This window comes from Trichechus manatus, unplaced genomic scaffold, assembly GCF_000243295.1.
Source record: "Trichechus manatus latirostris isolate Lorelei unplaced genomic scaffold, TriManLat1.0 scaffold00153, whole genome shotgun sequence".
Taxonomy (NCBI): domain Eukaryota; kingdom Metazoa; phylum Chordata; class Mammalia; order Sirenia; family Trichechidae; genus Trichechus; species Trichechus manatus.
The window spans coordinates 2,014,309-2,039,333 of NW_004444089.1; the positions used below are offsets into that span (position 1 = coordinate 2,014,309).

The following is a 25,025-nucleotide window of genomic DNA, read 5'->3' on the forward strand; positions in this document are numbered from 1 at the left end:
AGAGAGAAGCCCACCACAGAGAGAGAAGCCCACCAGACCCCACAGAGGGAGAAGCCCACCAGACCCCACAGAGAGAGAAGCCCACCACAGAGAGAAAAGCCCACTAGGCCTCAAACAGACAGAGAAGCCCACCAGGCCTCACACAGCGAAAGAAGCCCACCAGAGAGAGAGGAGCCCACCAGGCCTCACAGTGAAAGAAGCCCACCAAAGAGAGAGAAGCCCATCAGGCCCCACAGCGAGAGAAGCCCACCAAGCCTCACAGCCCAACTCCAATTCACCCTTGGGCTAACATATGGACTAGCTTTGCTTAGCAATCAACCTTGCCCCTGTTTGTAATTCCATATAAAGCATCTCCACGCTTTAGCTTGTTTTCATGTTTGTTTCACTTAGCGCAACTATCCCTTCAAACTTTGAGGGTTGTATGCATGTCAGAGAAACAGACTTTATTCTGCCATAGATGAGTAACTCTAGAGCGGCAGAGATGAGACGAGATCAGGTCCCCCCAAAATATGTGTCAACTTGGTTAGGCCATGATTCCCAGTATTGTGTGGTTGTCCTCCATTTTGTGATTGTACTTTAATGTTAAAGAGGATTAGGGTAGGATTGTAACACCCTTATTAAAGTCACATCCCTGATCCAATGTAAAGGGAGCTTCCCTGGAGTGTGGCCTGCACCACCTTTTATCTTACAAGAGATAAAAGGAAAGGGAAGCAAGCAGAGTGGGGACCTCATGCCACCAAGAAAGAAGCACCGGGAACAGAGCGCATCCTTTGGACCCGGGGTTCTTGCGTGGAGAAGCTCCTAGTCCCGGGGAAGATGACAAGGACTTTTCTCCAGAGCCAACAGAAGAAGAAAGCTTTCCCCTGGACCTGACACCCTGCATTTGGATGTCTAGCCTACTACACTGTGAGCAAATAAACTTCTCTTTGTTAAAGCCATCCACTTGTGGTATTTCTGTTACAGCAGCACTAGAGCACTAAGACAGGAGGGAAGTGGACCCAGCCAAAAGGCAAAGCCCAGGGGGTCTCAGAGAGATGAAGCTCTTCCAACTAGCTTCCCTGGGGTCTCACTCATCTCCCTTGCTAAATGAATAAACCCTAGGCTGAATTTTCATTGTGTTCAGCTGGGCCAAATGGAGACAGTGCTCACTTTAATGTTCTGAAGTTATCTCAGACTGTGAACTACTCTGTTAGATATATGGCTCCCAACAGCTCCTTCCTTTCCTCTGCAGCCTGAGCCAAGCCACATGCTGCCTCACGTGTCCGTAAGTTAGGTCCCTCTGATATCTACTCTAAGCCCCACTTGGTGGCATCTGTACATCAAATGTTTTGTAGCCAGTGCAATATAAAACATTCTTATTAGACAACTCTGGGAACTTTGCTCTGACTTTATTGAGCATAGCAGTAATGGAACTTTTCCAAATATCTGGCAGGAGCATTTGTTTCTGAGCCTATGACTTGCTTTAGAGAGGCTTCAGTACCAAGCTAGGCTGGAAACTAAAATTCATACAGCGCGTCCCCACATCTCCCGGAGCAGTCCGTGCTTTGGCAGCTGACCCACTGTGTTCTATTAACATCAGACAATTCCATTTTCAGGGGAGTAGTTTTCTATAGGGCCTCCACGAATTGGAAACAACTGGACGGCAACAGGGATGGGTGCTTTTTTTTTTTTTTTCAGTTTCCTGAGGATTGTCAGGGTTTAATTTGCAAATAATTGAACAAAGCATAGGACAAGTCAAGGATCTGAGGGAAGGAATTATTTTTATGTTTCTGGAAGGATGTATTGAAAGGAAAAAAGAAAAAACTCCCAAGAAACTAAAATAATGTCACAAGGGCTGAACCGTGATATGGGCAGAGAAATGTACATTTCTCATGTATTCTGAGAGCCTAAACTCACGTAACAAGATTCTACAAAGCTACCCTCTTAGAGGGAGTCTCTTCACCTCTCCAACTGTTCCTCTTCACCGCCTTCTGCAGGTTCCCCCATCTTCCATCCATGGCTACCCTTCTCTGTTCCCTCAGCGGGGTCACCATCTGTGAGGCCACTGGCCCACAGTGACTTTCCCTCCTGTCCATCCCCACGACAAGGCACCCAGTTTAGGGCTGTCTTGTATGAAACACGTGTAGCATCCTGGCTCATGTGCACACCTTCCCTCCATGAGGCCACCGACCTATTCTCCACACAGCTGCCAGGCATCCCACTGTTGACGGCCTCACTCCTCAGCTTCCATTCTTCTGTGACTCCCCAGCGCACCAGAATAGAAACCGCACAGCCTGATCTTTCATAACTACTTTTCTAGACCCTTCTTCTGCTCTTGGAGTACTTCTGGAGTACTGGAGTTCTTCTGATTCCCTGAGGTACCAGTCCCTTCTGCCTGGCTACAGAGCTGCTCGTAAGGCCCTTGGGGGCTCCTGCAGCACACGGGCCATGCTACTGAAATTTCTCAAAAACATTCCCGTATTTCCTACTAGATGAGAACTTGGGTCTATCTCAGACATCTTTGTTTATCCAATACCCAATATTACCACCGGGCACAAGATAAATGTTGAGTGAATAGGCAGCAGCGATTTGAAAACGTGGACTGTTTCTGGTTACTTGTGAGATCACTTGGGGTTCCAAATGAGGCAGTGTCTCAGCAAGTGGGAAGACATGAGATGGCTTCTGTGACCCTATAATAACCTGTTTCTGGAAGTGTTACGTACATCCACAAGTTCCAGTAGACCTTCTGAGAGCCATAAAAATTTTGTTCTGCCACCTTCTCAAAATCCCGCATTTCCTGCTTCCCACTCAAATACAGGCAACCATAACTAAACAAGGTGAATGTTCACAACCTTTAACGACTAAACTCATCAATTAAGTTCATTTTTTAAGTAGATTTATGTGTTGTTTTGTTTTATAAAGAACCAGTTTTTAATCACTTCCTAAGTACCCTGTACAAGTCAGGATGGTGAAGTGATCATGAAAAAAGCACAGCCTTGTGGTTTTTCAGGGACAAGGTGGCAGGTCCAGACTCTTGATGGTGACTCAGCCTGCTCCACACCAACCTTACTCTGCAACTAAAAACTGTCACCCTCAAAAATAAAATGATGTCACCTGGAGGAGAGAAAAGAGGTGCCAGGGAGCCCGCTAGTCACTCAGCTCCAGCCCTACCGACTGAAGGGCAATAGTGAGAGCGTGCACAGACCTTTCCTGAATTGATGGGGCATTGCTTTGGATTCTCACAGATCTAAGAGAAATGGCAGGACAAAAGATATCCTTCAATTACAGATTAAGAAAATCGATTTTAGGAGTCTTCATCATTTACCAAAGGGTCGAGATTAGTAATAGCAAGCTGGGGCTAAGATCTAGTGGTTGTACAGCGAAATCTTGGATCCTGCCACCACCCCAAGTGTCTCCCAAAAAAACCAAACCCGTTGCTGTCACGTGTGACTCATGGAGACCCCAGGTGTTACAGAGTAGAACTGTGCCATACAGTTTTCTTGGCCATAATCTTTACGGAAGCAGATCACCAGGCCTTTCCTCTGCGGCACTGTGGGTGTGTTCAAACCTCCGACCTCTCGCTTAGTGGTGCAGCACAAACTGTTTGCACGAGCCAGGACCACAAAGTGTCTACAGTGCTTGCCAGCCCTCGGATCTATCTGCATTCCATTCGGAACATAACCTTGAAGGTGTAAGCAAGCGGGCTTTATTTCATTTCCTCGTTATCTACATATGTCTCTGCATGTCTTTCTTTAGACTGTAATTTTAGTTGTTAAAAGGATCATGTTTGTATAAACACCTAGCTTCATCTGCATCATTTGGATATTCTAATACATCAAAGAAGTTCCCTCTTAGGTCTCCCTTGGAAGGCACACTCCCTCATATGCCGCTCACTGTTCACGTATAAAGCTTCACTTACGCATTGCAAATTAACTGAATGTCTCTGTATTTACTGGTACCACGTAGGTCTTGTCAGAGCAGCATTTCAGCTCCTTGGATGCCATCCAATGTCTTATTTCACACATAGTGGAGCAGAGATTGTACTTTGCAGATAAAACGCTAAGGAAAGGGGAAACGCCTTCTGATCTGAGTACTTCTGACGCCAGGGAAGTTTGCTGCCTTTTCTGACTCTGTCCTCTCTGGAGCTCATGCACACTCCAGGCTGACTCCAGGCTGCACAAACCCATGCAGGACACCATCAGCAATACCCAGCTTTCCCAGGCAACCCCGGCAGAAAAAGGCAGAGATACAGACACCAGATCCTCTCACAGGGTAGGAACCATAAAGATTTCGCGCCTGCTCATATATTAAACAAGCAGCCCTGGTGGCGCAGTGGTTAAACTGCTCGTCTGCTATTCGAAAGATCGGTGGTTTAAACCCACCAGCAGCCCCATACGAGAAAGATGTGGCAGTCTGCTTCCGTAAAGATTTACAGCCTTGGAAACCCTATGGGGTATTTCTACTCTGTCCTATAGGGTTGCCATGAGTTGGAAGCAACTGCATGCCACACAGCAGCAAGTATGTTCAACGGCATCTGTTAATTCTGAAGCTACAACCCAAATTTTCCTTCGCTATGAGGACTCTTTGTTTTCGATTTTTTGTGTGGTTTTTTTTTTTTTAGATTTTATTAGTTTTGATTTTTGCAGGCCAACAAGTTGTGTCTCCCCCCTCTCCTACTGCCTTCATCTGCCACCTTGGCATAGGCTGATATAATCCCAAAGGCAGCTAATGCCAAGATCCCAACTCCATCCATTCACTCAGTACACAGGAAGTGCCTGTTGGTGGTGGTGTGTGTCGTCGACTTGACTCCGACTCCTAGTGACCCCATGTGACAGCAGAAATGCCCTATAGGGTTTTCCAGGCTGTGATCTTACGGGAGCAGATCTCCAGTCTTCCCACGTTTTTTTGGCAGGAACTTCAGGGAATGCAAAAATGAATTTTCCAAAAGCCATGGTTTGTAAGAAAAGAACAACTATGGTTTGCTGTTCTCATGGAGACTTTGTTCTTTATTTGAGGAGAAAATAATAAGCATTCTTACAGTTCTAAACAATTATAATGAAGGACATGTGATTAATGCTACAGATACATACCTCATAAATCTCATCTGCTTAAGGTACTTCTGACTTAAGATACCATCCTTGGTTCAAATCTTCCTCTATCCATGCCTGGTGGTCATCTTTACTATACTAAAACGTATACATTAATCATGTATGTAAGTAACATTGTCCTTCTATCTCTCGTTAGGAAACCCTGGTGGCATAGTGGTTAAGAGCTACAGCAGCTAACCAAACAGTCGGCAGTTCAAATCCGCCAAGCGCTCCTTGGAAACTTTATGGGGCAGTTCTACTCTGTCCTATAGGGTTGCTACGAGTCGGAATCAACTCAATGCAATGGGGTTTTTTTTTCCCTCTCATTAACGAGCCCTGGTGGAGCAGGGGTTGAGCACTCAGCTGCTAACTGAAAGGTCAGTGGTTCGAACTCACCAGCTGCTCTGCTGGAGAAAGATGTGGCAGTCTGCTTCCGTAAAGATTACAGTCTTGGAAACTCTATGGGGCAGTTCTACTCTGTCCTATAGAGTTGCTATGAGTTGTAATCAATTCGATGGCAAGGGGTTTGGTGTTTATCTCTCATTAGTTATAAGCATTGTTGTTGTTAGGTGCCATCGAGTCAGTTCTGACTCAGTGACCCAATGTATAACAGAATGAAACACTGCCCCATCCTGCACCATCCTCACAATTGTTGTTATGCTTGAGCTCATTGTTGCAGCCACTGTGTCAAACCATCTTGTTGAGGTTCTTCCACTTTTTCGCTGACCCTCTACCAAGCATGATGTCCTTCTCCAGGGACTGGTCCCTCCTGATAACATGTCCATAAGTATGTGAGACATAGTCTCGCCATCCTTGCCTCTAAGGAGCATTCTGGCTGTACCTCTTCCAAGACAGATTTGTTTGTTCTTTTGGCAGTCCATAGGATATTCAATATTCTTCACCAACACCATAATTCAAAGGCTTCAATTCTTCTTCGGTCTTCCTTATCCATTGTCCAGCTTTCCCATGCATATGAGGTGACTGAAAATACCATGGCTTGGGTCAGGCACACATTAGGTGACATCTTCAAGGTGACATATTTGCTTTTTAACACTTTGAAGAGGTCCTTTGCAGTAGATTTGCCCAAGGCAATGCACCATTTGATTTCTTGACTGCTGCTTCCATCGGTGTTGATTGTGGATCCAAGTAAAATGAAATCCTTGATAAACTTCGATCTTTTCTCTATTTATCATGATGTTGCTTATTGGTCCAGTTGTGAGGATTTTTGTTTTCTTTATGTTGAGGCATAATTCATACTGAAGGCTGTGGTCTTTGATCTTCATCAGAAAGTGCTTCAAGTCCTCTTCATTTTCAGCAAGTAAGGTTGTATCATCTGCATATTGCAAGTTGTTAATGAGTCTTCCTCCAATCCTGATGCCCTGTTCTTCTTCACAGAGTCCAGCTTCTCGGACTATTTGCTCAGCATACAGATTGAATAGGTATGTTGAAGGGATGCAATCCTGACACACATCTTTCCTGACTTTAAACCATGCAGTATGCCCTTGTTCTTTTTGAATGTTTGCCTCTTGATCTATGTACAGGTTCCTCATGAGCACCATTAAGTATTCTGGAATTCCCATTCTTCGCAGTGTTATCCATAATTCTACCACCTGCAGAACTTTTACCATTCTCTCTCACCTACTTAAAATGTGAGCTAAACATCATTTTTTAAAAAAGAAATTTTTAAAAAAAAAGGATGTGAACTGACATGGGGAATACAAGCATGTAGTGATGGAATACTGGATCTATCCAATATCCTTTATTCTATCTGTAAGAGGGTAAAACTTTATTTCATTTATGCAGGCACTATTTTATACAATTCCTTCTGTCTCCTACCATTTAATTCTAACCTCTGTGCTCCAGCCACTTGCTTCTTTACCTGTGGCTAGAAACTATCTTCGTTGGCAATGATGCCCTCGTTATAGAGGCTGATGACCTCGTCCTGGATCTCATCCATTGAAGCAGTAGGATGTGACTGCTCCCCTCTTCTTCAAACTCTCCCCTCTCTGGCTTCCATGACCCACAGTTTCCTGGTTCTTTTCCTAGCTTTCTGCTTCTTCCCATCACCCTTTGCCATCAATGAAGCCCAGCTGCCTCAGTCTCAGGGGTATGGCTACAACCTCTGAGGTTTCAAAGGGTGAAGCCATGGCCTCTGGTGTTTCTAAAGATGGAGTTGTCATGCAGATGGACTATAAGAATGGTGTGCCTAAAGCCAAGGGAGCAGAACTGCCTCATTGTCAACCACTGACAGGGCTGCTAGATGTCCCTGGGTGGCACAAATGGTAAAGCACTCAACTACGACCTGAAAGGTTGGAGGTTCAAACCCACCTGCCGATCTGCTTCCAAAAGGTCACAGCGCTGAAAACCTTAAGGAGCAGTTCTACTCTGCACACATGGGTCACCATGAGTTGGAACTGATTCAAGGACAACTGACAACAAAGAGCTGCTAGCACCTGCGTGTCCCACTAACACCTCAAACTTAGCATTACTAGATGAATCTCCCATGGGACTTGATTTTTGTCATGATACTGATCACATTCGCCTTCTGTTTCATTATTAATATTAATACACGACTGTATCTTCTCTCCTAAGTTCTGAACAATCTGAAAGCAGGAACCCTGTTATAGAATCTTTACAGTCCCCAGCACCTCACAAAGCTGAGCCTCCGGCACAGAGGAGTGTAGCTATAAATATAAGCTAAACAAACTCTTCACCTCAGCTGAGCAGTGCTATCTGGAAGGAAAAAAAAAAAAAAAAAGCTTTTCTTTTAAAGGAATGTTTGAAAATAAAATAATTATCTATCACTGTTTTCTGTAAAATGCATTACTACTTGAACTAGAGTTAAAATTCTCATCTTCTGAAGATCTGGCCAATGTCAATGGAGAAATATTATTTACCCAGATTTTTCAGGTAGGTCCAATCCTAGACATGAACTAATATCTCAGAAACCACACTGTTTACGGAAATTTACATTGTTGGCCACTGAATTTCAAATGGCAGAAATTTCGAGGAATTCATAAAAAGAACATTTTTCAGTAAGAAGCCAAAAACAAAGAATTGAGGTTATTTTTTGGCAGCATGTAATAAAAAGCAAGGATAAAACACTGTGAAAAAATTTTTTTCCTTTTCAAAAGGACAGATGGGAAATGAGATCAGGGACTTCCAGGCCCTTTATAAGTAGCGGGGCTTGGCTTCCTTTTCAGGTCAGCAGTTTGTAGATCATTATCATCTCATGTAAGTAGAAGAGGAAAAATAAAATGCAGGATGTTATTTAAAGGGAAATGGATTAACCACATTTTTCCATACAATGCTGAGAACACTCTTAAGATTCTCCTGTATCTGAACATTTCCAAAAGTGAAATTTTTTTTTAGGATTTGCTAATTATAAATAATCTTCGCTATGCATGCCTCCCTTCTCTTTTAAATTCTCTTGCCAAGAGATTTGATATTGATAACACACCATAAAGTGTCAGCAGAGACAGTACCTGAGAAATCACTGCTCACCCCGATTTCGCACACCCCTCTAGTGATGACAATAGAGTTTCACACATGCATAGCGCAGAATTCCTATAACGACATGCTCTTTTTATTCCTTCCATACAAATGCTATCCTTTGTTCATTTACATCAGACACCAAAGTCTCATCTTCACAAAATATTCATGGCATCCATAAATTGCCTACCAACATCGTTTTTCACTACTTACTAACCAGTTGCCATTGAGACAACTCCAGCTCACGGTGACCCCATGTGTGTGAGGGTAAACTGTGCTCCACAGGGTTTTCAATGGCTAGTTTACTGGAAGTAGACTGCCAGGTCTTTCTTCTGAAGCACCTCTGGGTGGACTCAAAGCTTTATCCTTTCAGTTGGCAGCCAAGTGTGTTAACTGTGTGCATCAATCAGGGACTGTTATTACTTACTACCTTTTTCATATTCTATCACTTTATGTAATTGTACACTAGTAAACTCTGTTAACAAGCCAGAATACAAAGAGCTTAAAAGCCTGATGCAGATTCAGTGGATGGACTCAACAGTCAAGAAAGTCACCACCAACATCATCTGGTAAAGGACTTCCACTTGAAGGAGCATCATGATTTGGGATCAATGGTCAGACGCCACCCAGAATTCCATGACTGACAGGAAAGGTGGAAGTCCCGGGCATTACACTCAGTTGTAGAGAGATTTGTCATTTCTTAAGTGACAAGTCAACTTACATTTCTTGATCTAAAGAATTTTAATCATAAAGGTCATCACCCTGTCTCACTGCCTGTTAAAGCTTACCTACAATTTTCCTCAGGGAAAGTAAAATGTCAGACTTATGCCAAGTGAGCAAGGTAAGGTCACATAACTTTAAGAACAATAAAGGTTCAATAACCACCAGAGAAAGTATACTACGTGTGTAAGACTCTGTTTCACCTGAAACTTTCTATTTCAGAAATTATCTAATTTCCACCAATTAGTTTAACAAGCACAGTGTAAATGCCTTAGCTGGTAGGAGACGGCAGTATGCGAGAAAACAAATAATAGCACCCAAACTTAACTGAGTCCCTCACATTTACTGCGATGGGGATACAACATCCCGAGAACAGAAAGCAACACTTGCTCATTCATCCTCGGCCAGCAAAGCGTCAGTGAGTTCTTTGCCTCTCCTAGAACATGTGTGCCCAGTATTGCAGGCGAGGTAGTCACAGGCAAAAGGGACAAGGGCTTGTCTCAATGCTTCAATCACCTGATTCCACAATTGCTTAAACACCCAGGCTCCTTGCTCCTGGGATAAAAGATGATGCTAAATTAACTGTATCCTGTTTCTTTTGTTTGTTGTTTCTAAATCAAATTTATCTCGGGCCGGCAAATAAAAACTTCTGCAATTCTAGGTTGCAAAATTCAAAACTACTTTGTTAGTCGAATTAATACCAAGAACAACACATATTTCATGCTCAAAGAAACCTGAGGTAACCTTTAGCACACTACAGGAAAAATAAGCCAACATGTAGCATAATTTGTAATCATCTGATTTGACTTCTCAGACTGGTAAATGTGTTGCCAAAATCACAGGCAAACTCTGTGGTTCCCATTAATCTGTCTTTTAGCAGTGTAGTCTATTTGTGTAACGAAGTTTTTAAAGCGTGTCATTTTTTGGCATGATAACTGTTTGCCAGCGAAACATACTTTGCAGCGACATCACACTACTGGTCAACTTCCTTCCCAGGACATTTTTTTCCCCAGAAGAGAACTAAAGAATAATCATTTTTCTGCACACGTATCTCTAACAAGTTAGAAAGGATAAATATTTGTGAAAATTCTCGCTTCTATTTTAAACTGGAGTGTCTTAAATTTGGTAGGGGGAAGAAACCTCAAGGGTTACAACTTAACATGGAAGCTTTTAAAGACAATTGAGTATGCACAGCACTGAACAGAACTGAATATAGTGGGTTATGTTCTGGGAGGTGGGATTAGAAAGAAGGTGGAGGGGAGGTTTTAATGTCAATTACTTCAGTATTTCTTTTTTTTTTTTTAAATAAGTATGTAGTATTTTTTAAATTAAACAACAAAGAATCAATGAATCTTAAAAAATAAGGCAGCTTAGTTCACAGAAACTAGGTCTGTTTTCCAAGGCTTGGGTGGTAGCAGCATCAGGTAGAGAAACACATGGGTAAGAGCATCCAGGTAGAGGAGAATGCAGAATCCAGATCAGGTCCCAGGAGAGCAAGGGAAGCAGCCAGAACCTCCTAGAACACCCAGGTGACTCTGGGTTGCCAGATGTCTTAGTCACCCAGCGCTGCTGTAACAGAAAGACCACAAGTGAACGGTTTTAACAAACAGAAGTTTATTCTCACAGTCTAGGAGGCTAGAAGTCCAAATTCAGGGCATCAGCTCCAGGGAAAGGCTTTCTCTGTTGGCTCTGGAGGAAAGTCCTTGTCATCAATCTTCCCCTGGACTAGGAGCTTCTCAGTGCAGGAACCCTGAGTCCAAAGGATGTGCTCTGTTCCCAGCACTGCTTTCTTGGTGGTATGAGGTCCCCCGTCTCTCTGCTCTCTTCTCTCTTTTATATCTCAAAAGAGATTGGCTCAAGGCACAACCTAATCTTGTAGATTGAGTCCTGTCTCATTAACATAACTGCCTCCTATCCCACCTCATTAACATCATAGAGGCAGGATTTACAACACACAAGAAAACCACATCAGATGACAAAATGGTAGACAACCACACAATACTGGGAATCATGGCCTAGCAAAATTGATACACACATTTTTGGGGAACAGAATTCATTCCATGACACCGGGTATCTGACAGCACTGGACTTCTGGGGGAAGACTATTATTCTTGCTCCTCAACAGCCTCAAAGCCTCTTGCAGGTCATTTAGCCATAGGTCACATCCTGGAAGACTTCAAGCACCCTCTCTGGAGAGGAGCTCACAACAGGACCTGTGCTGAGTCCTCTGCTGGCTACTGAGCTACACTTGTCCTTCAAGGAACAGCTCTTTTGGGAAACTATTCACAAGCACCTATCATTGCTTTAGAGGGGCAGGCTTCAGGAAATTCCCAGTTAGCCTCTAACCCCATCTCTGTGAGCCCAGATAATTCAGTGTCTCTCTGATGGCACAATCTCCCCAGGTATCATCCTGAAAGGATGCATTACAAAATGCTCCCTCCACTTCTCCCAATAAATCCCATCTTTAAGACTCTAAGGTACTTGGCAAAAAATATAAATTCCTCTTTAAGTGAATCTCATAAAACACAGAAGGTAGTTTTGCCCAGTAAATCAGCCCAGGGCAGAGTATTTTATTTAAGATAAAACATACACATGCACATACGTGAATGAATATATATGTATACTACTGGAAAAACCAAATCAGGTTTTTATATACCTGGAGGAATATAATGATATAACTTTTCTCAATATTTTCTTTTCATCTTTTAAAATCACAAATCAACTAACCAAATAAATAAACAGAAAAGAACTACTTGCAAAAACCAACCACATGGTTCTATTCTAGAAACTTAAAGGTTATTTACCTGAAAGTCATCATAAGGGAAAAGCAGCATCTCCCTTAAACAATCGTTCAAGATCTGCGTCTTCTTCTGAACAATGACATTTTCATAGTCAAGTGGCTCAATTAGCTTTGGCTTTGCCTGGAAGGCAAAAACATAATTGAAATATTGTTATAGATAAATGTAATTTCTTAAGATTAAAAAACTTCATAACACTATGTTTTTGTATTTTCCAACTTTTCTAAAATGAGAGTGTTAGTTTTGCTATCCAAAAGAAACAGAAACAAAAAATAAAAGTTGTTTTCAAAACAACAAAGAGAAGCTTTATGGTATGCTGTCTATAGATAGCCATGTTGATTCAGAAGCACTGGCTCTGGCTTTCCTTCTTGGGGCACCTGGGCCCAGGCTACTCTCATTCCAAGTCTTAGGGTCTGCCAGAGCTGCTTTATTTACGGGTCCAGCCATGGCCTGGCAGTGAAGGCTGAATTTCTAGAATGGTTCCAGCCACACCACCACCCCCTCTTGGGCCCAGGCCCTTAACACATCCACCAAAACCAGTAAACCAGTTGCCATCAAGTTCATTCCAATTCATGGCAACCCCAATATGGCCAAGAACTCACTATTTCATACAAGGTTCTATGGGACCCTTCCTGTGAGTCTCAAAAGATCCCTAAGTATCCAGATATATCTAAACACTCAAATGTTGTAATACCTAAACACAGGAAAATGTGAGTATAAAATCTTTCAGAAAAACGTGAGCTGGAGCCAAACCAGGCAACCAAAAAAAAGGACTACTTAAACTAGGGCCTGAGACTGAACCTCAGGGGTGGGAATGTCTATTCCTAGCACACACTGAGTAGAAGAAAAAGTAGGAAAAGAAAGGAAAGCATGTCTTTTCTAGCTGTTCCCAAAGTTAGTCTTCTCAGTAAACATCTTTCATCTATCATCAGTCACTGCCACAGCGTTTACTGATCACTTTCCAAGTGCAGGAACCGACTGAGATTTGTTGTAGTTAACTGTCGTCAAGTCACCTCTGACTCAAGGCAACCTTACGCACAACAGAAGGAAACAGTCCTGATCCTGCATCAGTCTTACAACTGCCAGCACGTCCGAGTCCACTGTTGCAGCTACCGTGCCAATCCATGTCTACTCCACCAGATATAATGTCCTTCTCTAGCAACTGATCCCTCCTGATGACATGTCCAAAGCAAGTGAGTTGAGCAGTGTTCTGTTATGATCCATAAGGTTTTCATTTGCTAGATTTCTTCCTAGTCTGTCTTAGTCTGGAAGCTCCACTGAAACCTGTCCACCGTAGGTGTCCCTGCTGGTATACTTGAAATACTAGTGCCACAGCTTCCAACATCACAGGAACATGCAAGCCACCACAGTACAACAAACTGACAGACAGGTGGTTACATGGACTAGGATAGGGTGGGGATGAAAATACATATTCAACTAACTACAGTAGAGTATGGTAAGTGCTGAAAAGGCGTACACACACACACACACCCCCCCCAAACCAAACCCGCTGCCATATATAAATGTTGTATTTCATTGAAAGTAATTAATTCTGTTATATCAATAGTCACTGCAAGTTTTTTTAAGTATAATCATCTGATATAATCTCAAAAAATGTTAAATATATATTAAATGACAATTTATATACAGTATAGGAAATACTTTAAAAATTTATGATATTTACCATCTAAATCGAGAATTACAACTGAGGCTGTTAAGTGTTCCCCAATGTCAAACGTATCTCTTTTCCTTCCTAATACAGCTAGACTACACTTCCCAGCATCCCTGTGGTTAGGTGTGGCCATGTGACCGCCTTCCGGCCAATGGCATGCTTGAGTGCAAGGGATGTAGCCACTGCCAAGCCTGGCCCGTAAAACCTTCCATGTGACCTCCATTCTCTTCCTACTCCACCCTTCCAGCCACATGCACAGAGTCTAGCTGTGGACTCAGGCCTGAGAAGCTGGACCCCGCAGACAGAAGGAATCTGGGTCCCTGAATCACTGTGCCAAAGGCCACCTGCTTAAAACAGAAACCGAAATATCCCTTTAACAAGAACCAAACCAGCTACTGTGTGAAGCTGCTGAGATGCTGCAGCTGTCGGATGGAGCAGTCAGCTTGTTCTTTCTGATATATGTAGAAATGTTCATCTTTAACTTCAGTTACCTGATTTAAGGAAACTCTATAAAAATTTCATGGCACATTAAGAAAAAAAAGCAGTGCACAATTATTATAATCAGGTAAAATACATGTTTATGGACAGAGACTAAATATTATGCAAAAAGAAATATTAAGTCTGTAATAGCGAAAGTATAGAAAATTTCTTCCTAAAAACTTTTGTGATATTAAATTGTTGTTACACTCAGAAAGGGCAAAAAAAAAAAAAGAGCAGTTTATACCAAGTATTTTTGAAGAACTGTCACAGAAAATAAAAATATTTTGCAAAATACTTTAATTCAATAAAAAAAAAATGATTCATTCCTTTATTGTTACACTGCACGTAGTAATCAGTCAATATATGTTGGCAAAACGAATGGCTATTCTGATCAACAACATTCTCCTTAGGAACCACGACCATATACCTAATAACCCCAAATATGCACATAGCTTCCTTAAATGACAGAGTATAGGATACTGGAAGTTAAAATTCCATTACAAAGGTCCCTGGAGAGTGCAAACACTTTGTGCTTGGCTGGTAACCAAGAGGCTGGCAGTTTGAACCCACCTAGTGGCACCGCGGAAGACACAGGCCTGGCAATCTACTTCCATAAAGATTAAGGAGCCCTGGTGGCACAGTGGTAAGAGCTCAGTTGCTCAAATCCACCAGCCACTCCTTGAAAACCCTATGGGGCAGTTCTACTCTGTCCGATAGGGTGGCTATGAGTCGGAACCTATAAGGATTACAGCCTGAAAAACCCCATGGAGTAGTTCTACTCTGTCACACACGTGGTCTCCTAAATCACAAGTCAACAACAAAAACAACAATAAAACAAAATTCCATTCCAAAGAGGTCAGGTGGACACACAGTCCAGAATGGGGCAGACACTGTGTTCTCCTCTGACCTACCTGGTGAATTCCGAACGACCGAGAGCCTGGAAGCCCAGAGTCAAAGCTGTGTGCTTCCCATCCCCTGCCTGTCACACCAGGACCAGCAGCACACTCCCTCCACTGCCTCACCAGTATGGTCGAGGTTCGTTCAGACCACCTGGGCAGGGGACAGTGACATCTGCCCAGTGTTACTCCTGGTTCAAAGTTTCTACCCACGAAATGATATGATGCCTGGGATTTTCATTTAAAAAAAAATTCCAGCAAAAACAGAGAAAGTATGAAAGAAGAATGCCAGAAAGTGAATGTCTGAAACCGAGGAACTATACATAGGTATTGATTGTACTATTTCTCAACTTCTGTGTTTGAAATTTTCCAAAAAAAAAATATTTTTAAAGAAATACACCTTTAAATCAAGTTGCCACCCAGAGTTTGCGTGTCTCGTCACCACAGGGATTTACTTAAATAAACACCTCTATCCCACGGCTAAAGGTTGTTTGCACCTTTCCCACTGCAAAAGCCCTCTCCCTGACACTGTCCTCCCAGCCAAGTTGCTCTTTATTTGTCAATGTGTCCTCCATCATGGTCACCCTTCTGCTCAAAAGGATCCAATGGCACTTCATTCATTAACTGGAGCCTTGGTGGTGAAGAGGTTAAGAGCTCAGCTGTTAACCAAGAGGCCAGTAGTTTGAACCCACCAGTCACTCCTTGAGAACCCTATGGGGCAGTTCTACTGTGTCCTATACGGTTGCTGGGAGTCTGAATCAACTCAACGGCAATGGGTTTGGGTTTCATTCACTAACTACACGGAATATTCTAAAAGTCTTAAAACGTTGCATTCAAAACCATTTGGTATTTGGTCCAATTTCATTTCTCACTGTTCTCCCAAACAAACCCTTGTCCACAGGCAAGCCAGGCTGTCGACTCTCTCCTGGATATGTCTTCCCTTCCCCCACCTGCTTCCTGCTAACTCAAGCCATTCCCGCCAAAAAAAAAAAAACACTTTCATCCTCACTAATCTGAACATTATTCATTATCACAACCCACCCCAACACACACACACACTCCCAAGCTCCATAAAAACTAAACCCATTACTGTCGAGTCCATAGGGTTTCCAAGCAGCGGCTGGTGGATTCGAACTGCTGACCTTCTCGTTAGCAGCCAAGCTCTTAACCATTGTGCCACCAGGGCTCCTAAGCCCCACAGAAAGCATTACCTTTGATCATCACGTATAACTTACTTACTGTGTTTACTGTTTGTCACTTCTCTCCACTATAATGTAAGTCCTGTGGTTCTTTTGTTCACTGACGTATCCCAAGGTTTAAAACAGTGTCTGACAGTAGGTATTGAATAAATATTTGTTGAATGAAGGAACAAATGCAAGGAATAGACCTTTGCGTATATTATGCTGCCATTTGTAAGGTCAGACAAAGGAAAGGAATGGAAGGCCAGGAGTTAAACACACACGTGGCCTCTAGAGCAGGGAACTATGTAGTTTAGGGATAGAGCAGAAAGAAACTTCCTTTATTTTATATTTGAACTTTATGCTATCTGCATGTCTTAGCGATTTACAAATGAAACACTTTTTTTTTGTTTGATTTAAATCCTGTGTATCATTCCAGTTCCAATTCAGTTGCCAAGTTCTTCACAGCACCTTCCTTCATGACCCAGTTTGACACGATCCCTTCATCCCCTGAGCTCCTAGATGCCGTTTCATCCAATCAGAGCACAGCATCATCTGGGTTACGCATCCTGCGTTATACATTTAGCATCTCCCTCTGTGCCTTACACATTTCTTAAGAGGGGTGAATCTGTTTTACTTATTCTAGAGTTTCTCTCCCATCACCTTAATTCTAAAGTTACTATCAACCCTAGAGTTCACAGACATCCCATGGAATCAGCAAAAGGGGGAACTATGGGCGTGGCTTGGCTAGAGTGCCTCAGAACTAGCAACACGTCTTAGTTGTAACGTAAAGCATACCGACACTCTACAATAAACCCCGTCATAAGTAAGACCCACCTTAAAGCCTTTCAATCTCAGAAGAGAAATACAACGTCTTATTATGGAGATTAGTTCAATTAAAATGTATGAAATGATTTGTTAAAAGTTAGAAAGCAGACCCAGAAGGAAAACAAATTCTCACATGCGGGTGGCAGAGCGCCTGTACTGTAGAAGGTGACAATCAGAGCAGTTATAAAGCGTAGCCAGCAATGCACTGTCGGGACTGTGCCTCTTCAATTTGGGAGAAGGGAGTGAGAACATCTTCACTTATACGACAGCTGTAGCTTTTAGGTGGCAACAGAGTTGTTTCATCTTTGTAGAGAAATACAAATGCACATCGTTGCTGCCTGCCATCGGGCGATTCCGACTCATGTAAACGCATGTAGAAGGATGTGTATGGAAGCTGAGTAGCCAAAAGGGTGAACTGTATCAGCTACCAGTTTACTGCGTCTCAGCCCTAAAGCCACGTTCCTTCGCCCTGCTTTCTAACAGCAGCGCTTGTGCTCGCCACACAGTCATGACACGGGCCACGTGAGTTCACGTTCGTGTCCACAGCTTTCCATCTGGACAGATCGAGACATCCTGGTGGTTTAATTTTTCTGGACATACATCACATTCTCTCTGCCTTTACTCAATAAAAAAAAATTTAAAAACTCAAAAAAACACAAAAAATTCTCCTTCGCCAGCTGACACTATGTTGGGCCTTGTTCATAGAGCATGCTGGAGAGGCACTGCTGAGAAGGGCTCTTCTCTGGTTCTGATGTGGGTTGTTTTCTTCTTGCCCCTCCAGCACAGCAGCCAGTGGGGGCTTTCTGTGAGAGACTCAGCGGCACACCCCCCCCCAGGAAGTTTCACTGGCACCCCAGCAGCAGCTGCTCAGAAGTCTCGCTGGTACCCCAACGACAGCATCCCAGGAGTCTTGCTGGCACCCCAGCAGTGATCGCCAGCTCAGCAGCTCCAGGCTGCAGGCCCTCAGCAAACTTCTTCACTGTCCAGTCGGCTACAACCACACTCTCCAACTAGGTCGGAATCTCAGCCTTGGGACGGCAGGGGGGTGCACTCTTCCAAGTTTGTTCTTTCCTTACAAGTTTGTTCTTTCTGCCTCTGCTCCCTATATCTACCATTCACATATTCTTCGTTGGGGGTCGGCAAACTTTGCCTGTAAAGGGCCAGATGATAAGTATTTTAGGCTTTGCAGGTTGCATGGTTTCTGTGGCGACTACTAAACTCTACCATTCTGGTGCACAATCTGTAGACAAAAAGTGAGTGAGTGATTTGGCTGTGTTACAATAAAACTTTACGAAAACAAGGGCTGGATTTAGCCCAAGAGCCATAGTTTGCTGACCCATGCTTTACAATTATCTTTACCTCTCAGTAGTTGATCTCCTTTTACCAATTTAAGAATTCTTCATATTAATTTTCCAAGTTTAATCACTGGTGTGTTTCCTGTCTCCAGGCAACATGTTTATATCTTTTACATATATGTAATGATTATTTCTCACCTACTTGACTAAACTTCAGTTGCTTGAAAGACTTGATGAATAAAAACTACAAAAAATGCTCATAGGTCAATTATGCGACAAAATTTTAAGTCACGTAGGCTTCTGTTAATTAGATAAATCGTTTTCCCTTGAATGTATCTTGGAGGCATACAATAACAGAATTCAATGTTGTGGATATAAGGCATTGTCGGCTGAGTGGTAGAATTCCCGCCTTCCATGCAAGAGGCTTAGGTTGGATTCCTGGCCAATGCACTCATGTGCAGCCACCATCCATCAGCAGATGCTTGCGTGTTGCTATGATGCTGAACAGGTTTCAGTGGAGCTTCCAAATTAAGACAGATTAGCAAGAAAGAACTGGTGATCTACTTCCAAAAATAAGCCAATGACAACCCTATAGGTCATGATGGTTCGATCAGCAACAGATCATGAGGATGGTGCAGGAGCGGGCAGCGTTCCATTCTGTTCTGTGTGTATGTGGCCGCCAGCTAACAACCAATGTTGTGGGTGTTACTATCGCCTTCCTTGTGCCAGTGTTTAACTTTCAACGTGCTTTTCACACAGATTATCAGGCACTGAACACCATGATAGACGGGCAAGAAGATATCGCTCCATTTTTCCTGAGGCTGGAAACTGAGGATCACACATTGAGCTAATAGCCCGAAGTGCCCATCAAGTAATCAGCAGGTGTGGACTAGGCACAGGTCTTCTGTCAAACAGCATCTTTCCTGTCTCCCACACTGGGCTGCCCTCTTCACCGTCGGTGCTCACGGACGCTCTCGCGCGGTGAGCGTGTGTCACGGACGCTCTCGCGCAGTGAACGTGTGCAGGAGAGTGTGTACAATGACATCACTAGCCGAGACTGTCGACACAGACTGGCCAGGGAAGCCCAAGGAAATGACTTCAGCCACAAGTGAAATCTCATGGAAAATTAACACGTCTTCTCTAGTATGTCAAGGATTGGGAAGATTTGAAATTCTACCAGCCCTTAGACCGTTGAATGAAATAAGAAAAAGAAACTGAATTTGGGGCGGAGGGCTTGAGCAGCTACAGGAACAAAATCACTGGCTCCAAAGAAAAAGAATCAACTAAGAGCAACCCACCGGCTACCTAACCTGAGAACAAGACAAAAATCTATTGCTTTAAATACAAATAATCGGCACCATGCTTCCTTCTACGCATGGTCTTCAGAGAGAAGAAAGAAAGAAACTATCAGAGGAGAAAGACTGGAGAATGAAGACTGGGGAGGGAAGAAAGAGAGCAGGGACCAGAAGGAGGGACAGAGGAGTGAGAGATAAGAGAGAGAGGACATAGGGGTGGGGGAGGCAGAAGATCCAGAGCAGCAGGAAGATAAAAACAGAAAGAGAAGACACAAGAGAAAATGCAAGAGAGGGGCTTGGGACACTTGGAGGTGGGTCGGTGGGAAGTCACACCACCATATTCACTGGACTGTGGGTTAGGAATGTAACAACCTACTTTCTATTCTCCTTTACACTGACGAGTCACTGATTACAGCTGGTCACTGCTGTTCAACTCCACTGAACGCTTCCAGGCGCTAATACGAGTAAGGAAGAGTCCACCAGGGGAGGGAACTGATGGTCCGCAGCATCAGTGGGGACAAGAACATCCCACTAACAGCAAAATGAAATCAGGCTAAACGGGGAGTTACAGCTTCGTGGGTACTGAGTTTCTGCTTGGGGTGATGAAAAAGTTTTGGAAATAGTGGTGATGGTTGCACAATATTGTGGATGAATTTAATTAATATCACTGAATTGTACGCTCAAAAATAGTTAAAACGGCAGATTTTATGTTAGATATATTTGACCATAATAAAAGCAAAAGTGAGAGAGAGAGAGAAAGAAAATGAAACTGGGCTGATTCGCAGACATGGCCCTGTGCTGGAAATCCCCCGACTCTTGGTTTAAAAGAAAAAAGGCTTAGCACAGATGCGACACATTTCCTTGTTTCTGCCTTTTGTTTTTAATTGTGGTAAGATAGATATAACGTAACACTTGCCATTGTAACCACTTTTAAGTGTACAATTCAGAGACATTAATTACATTCCCAGTGTTGCACGACCATCACCATCATCTATTTCCAACACTTTCATCACCCATATCTTTGGTTTTTAAGGCTGTCTAAACATGCTTAGGAGCCCTGGTGGGGCAGTGGTTAAGAGCTCGGCTGCTAACCAAAAAGTCGGCAGTTCGAATCCATCAGCCACTCCTTAGAAACCCTGTGGGGCAGTTCTACTCTGTCCTGTAAGGTCACTATGAGTCGGAATTGACTCAATGGCAGTGGGTTTTTTGTTTTAAACATGCTTAAGTTCAGTTCTTCCCTTAGCAACATAGCTCTAAAAGTAAAGTTTTGATTTTCTATCTTCAAAAGAAAACCAGAATTCCGCATATGAACCAGCAGTCACGGATGGAGCTGGTCCAGGCCATCAGCACCATGTTTTGATCATTTAAACGTTTGAGTTTTAAATATTCAAGGTGGCTGTGCTGTCCCTGAGCGTGAGAGGGCTGGTCTACCACCTTCAGAACATGTACAGTGTGTGATTATGCTGCCTTTACAGTGTGTGAAAAAACGTAACTCCATCTATACACAAGTCCTTCAGCTTTCTGCCTCATTTGGAAGTTTAAAAAGTCATTATCTATAAACGTTCATTTCTCAGGTTACTAGTAAAATCAGAAAGGGAGGCCTTGCAACTTTCAGGGGACAAATAGTCTACAAGAACAGTTCTCAGAGAACAGAAACATAGTGTCCGCATCACCTGCAACCTCCTTACAAAGGCTTCCTGCCAGTCTGAAATCAGAAACTTCAGGGGTGGGGGACCAGCAATCTGTTTTAACAACCTCCCCAGGGGATCCTGATGCAGTCTAAGTTTGAGATGGTCTACAGTGGCTTCAGTGGCACCCTAGTAACTGTGTTAGAAATTCAGAGAGGAACTCGGGAGTCCTTGCCCACAGTTCCAGAGCCTCTTAATCTCCATGGGGTTATAAATTCCTCTGAGATTCTGGGCTCTCCCTCCCCAGAAAGGATGCACACACACATTACTTTCCACACTTTTATACACAGTTTTGGGTGGAGGGTTATAATTCCCTGAAGAACAGCCACAGAACTGAGTTTAAGAAGCCTTCAACTGGTGGAAGAGGCAGGCAGGTAAACCGTTATTTCTGATATTTATAGTTTTGGTTGGATTTTTTAAATTTGCAATTTGTTGTGTTTGCTTTTCAAATTCTAATTATTCACTTTTATGCTTTGCTTTACATTTGTAATTTAGAAATATTTTTCTTAAAGAAGATCTCAAAAGTTGTTTAAGCTTCTTCTATCCCCAAATCTGGATCTGCCTCAAGAGGGTCACATGTACAACACAAATGCTGATCAAATAAGGCTGTATAACACAGTGGTTAAGGAAGGCCAGTTATTGTCTGGGGTCTTAAAAGCTAGCGAGTGGCCATCTAAGATGCATCAATTGGTCCCAACCACCTGGAGTAAAGGAGAATGAAGAACAACCAAAGACACAAGGAAAATATTAGCCCAGGAGACAAAAGCGGCCACATAAACCAGACTCCAACAGCCTGAGACCAGAAGAACTAGATGGTGCCCGGCTACCACCAATGACCGCCCTGACAGGGAACACAACAGAGAGTCCCTGACGGAGCAGGAGTAAAGTGGGGTGCAGAACTCAAATTCTAGTAAAAAGACCAAACTTTATGGTCTGACTGAGACTAAAGGAACCCCGGAAAGCATGGCCCCCAGACTCTCTGTCAACCCAGAACTAAAACCATTCTCGAGGCCAACTGTTCAGACAAAGATTAGACTGGACTATGGGACATAAAATGATACTTGTGAAGAGAGCACTTCTTAGCTCAAGTAGATACATGAGACATGGGCAGCTCCTGTCTGGAGGTGAGGTGAGAAGGCAGAGAGGCGCAGGAGCTGGCTGAATGGACACGGGAAATCAGGAGTGGAAAGAAGAAGTGTGCTGTCACAGTATAGGAAGAGCAACAAGGGTCACATAACAATGTATGTATAAATTTTTGTATGAGAGACTAACTTGAATTGTAAACTTTCACTTAAAGTACAACAATTAAACAAAGAAAAAGAAAGGCCAGTTGTGCAGTCACGTGTGTCTGTGGTTAGACTCAACTGAGCAAAGGCGTTTAAAGTGCCTGGCGCAAAGCCTGGCTCACAGTAGCCACGTAATAAATGTGGCTGCTATCACTCTTGTTATTGAACGTACTGCTTGCAAGACAGTGATTACTTAGTCGTTTTCTTTGTAGTGCTCCGTGTACCTTCAATTTCACCAATCTGTTTACATAAGCTTTCTTCCACCCTCCAGGAACACAGAAAACCCAACAGACAACAATGGCAGGGACGTTAACCAAGAAGAGAAACAAAGGACCAAACACAGGAAACTATAATAGTAAAGACGATACTGAAGTTCAGGGCTGAGCCCAAGAAAACGTTAACAGCTGCTCACATTATAGACCACACTGGCCGTTGGCGGAGGTGGTGCCAGGAAGGACTGGGGCATCAGAATGTATAGAGAAGCACTTCAGAGCCACCCCATTAGGGTCATCTCCCCGGAAGCAGCGGGATTTAAGAGGATCATGACGGAGAAGAAAGAAGGCAGGTGGTAGACCCCAAGAGGGGACTCACAGAGGGTTCTGTGGAACCGAGCCCGGAGAGAAGACGGTGTCGGGCTCATCGGGGAAGGCTGGGATTCCCGGGGTCCACAGAGGTTTCCTAACAAAGAATTCAAACCTTGGCTTCCGTGGAGAACCTCAGGAATGACCTAAGGCAAGGGGCCGTGGGGTTGAAATGGTTGGGAAGAAAGGACTCCACATCTTACTGTTAGCTGCCGTTGAGTCGGGCCCCGACTCAAGGTGACCCCACACACAACAAAAATGCCTGTTATGTACCCTCCTCATGATCAGCTGCGGATCTGACCACTGTGAGCCACAGATTTTTCATCGGCCGATCTCTGGAAGTAGACTAGATCCTCCTAGTCCATCTTGGTCACTGAAACGCGTTCAGCATCACAGCAACATGCAAGCCTCTACGGACAGACAGGTGCACTGCGCATAAGGTGCACTGGCCAGGAATGAAGCCTGGGTGTCCCGCGTGGAAGACAAAAATTCTACTACTGACCCGCCGATGTCCTCATCCTCATCTGAAGGAGGAGGTGCTAAAACAATGGCCTACTGGACAAGCATGGACGCAGTGGAGTCCCTGATATCCAGGCCCCACCAGGCCCCGCTTACTGGTCTACAGCAGCTGACAGCACAGTAAACCCCCAGAGAGCTCACTTGACTACAGCTCTCACGGGGCCAAGAGGGTGACTCCAGAGTGTCCCAGCCATTGACCTGCCTTTCAGGCTCTCTGAGCCCACATTCCCCTGTAGCATCTGCTGCTTGGTCTGGCTGCCCAACATTCATGCAAATTGAAATTCCAGATCCAAAGGTAATCAGAAGCCAGGGAATCTTCTCAGCGCCAGGAAAATGAGATTCCTCTGGAATCCGGTGGACCTGGATAGCATGTCTGCCCACAAAATGAGTTCAATTTTGGCCCAACATGTAAGAGACCTCAAAAACCCTGGGAAGAGCTAAGCTCAAAGCCTGCCTGATTCCACTGCTCTTCCCGCAGACATGATAGCTTCCTGTGAACTTTCCAGTGGTTTCTTGCCCTTGTGCCTCTGGTAATTAAATGTTAACACAAGCTGAAATCCTGTGTGCTGCTTCTTGAAATAGCAAACTAAGGAAATGGTCATGATTGGAGCATTCTATTTTAAGGAATGAGAAATTCATTGTGTCTGCTTATAAAGAATTTAGGACTTCCTTGATTTATCTGCAGGGCTATAAATGCCACTTGATCAGCTGAAGGATAAAAATCCTTCACAGATATTTAGTCCATTTTCAAAATGGTGCTTTTCTCAACGTTGTGAAGAGGACCCCAGCAGTGTTGCTGGGGAAGGGGGGCACCCACAGTTTTCCATTAGAAGGAAGGGACTTCTGAAGCCAGGTAATAAGAGTGTGGGCCACACGACGTCTTCCTGCACTACCGTCTTGAGCATGTCTCTCACTACTTACTTGTGTCCCCCAAAATGTGTGTCAACTTGGCTAGGCCATGATTCCCAGCACTGTGTGGTTCTCTACCATTCTGTGATCTGATGTGATTATCCTATGTGTTGGAAATCCTACCTCTATGATGTTAATGAGGCAGGATGAGAGGCAGTTATGTTAATGAGGCAGGACTCAATCTACAGGATTAGGTTGTATCTTGAGTGAATCTCTTCTGAGATATAAAAGAGAAGTAAGCAGAGAGGAGAGGCACCTCATTACCACCAAGCAAGAAGAGCCAGGAGCGGAACACGTCCTTTGGACCCAGGGCCCCTGTGCT

At 43.6% G+C, this 25,025-nt stretch overlaps 1 protein-coding gene across 12 annotated transcripts in view; it reads right to left on the reverse strand.

Moving 5' to 3' along the window:
• DOCK9 (dedicator of cytokinesis 9) overlaps positions 1 to 25,025 on the reverse strand; it is a 333,393-nt gene that overhangs the window by 164,173 nt on the left and 144,195 nt on the right. For all 12 annotated transcript variants that reach the window (XM_023740328.1, XM_023740325.1, XM_023740322.1 and 9 more), the window contains exon 2: positions 12,083 to 12,199. In XM_023740328.1, coding sequence (XP_023596096.1) covers positions 12,083 to 12,199 — 117 coding nt within the window. The remainder of the gene's footprint in view (positions 1 to 12,082; positions 12,200 to 25,025) is intronic.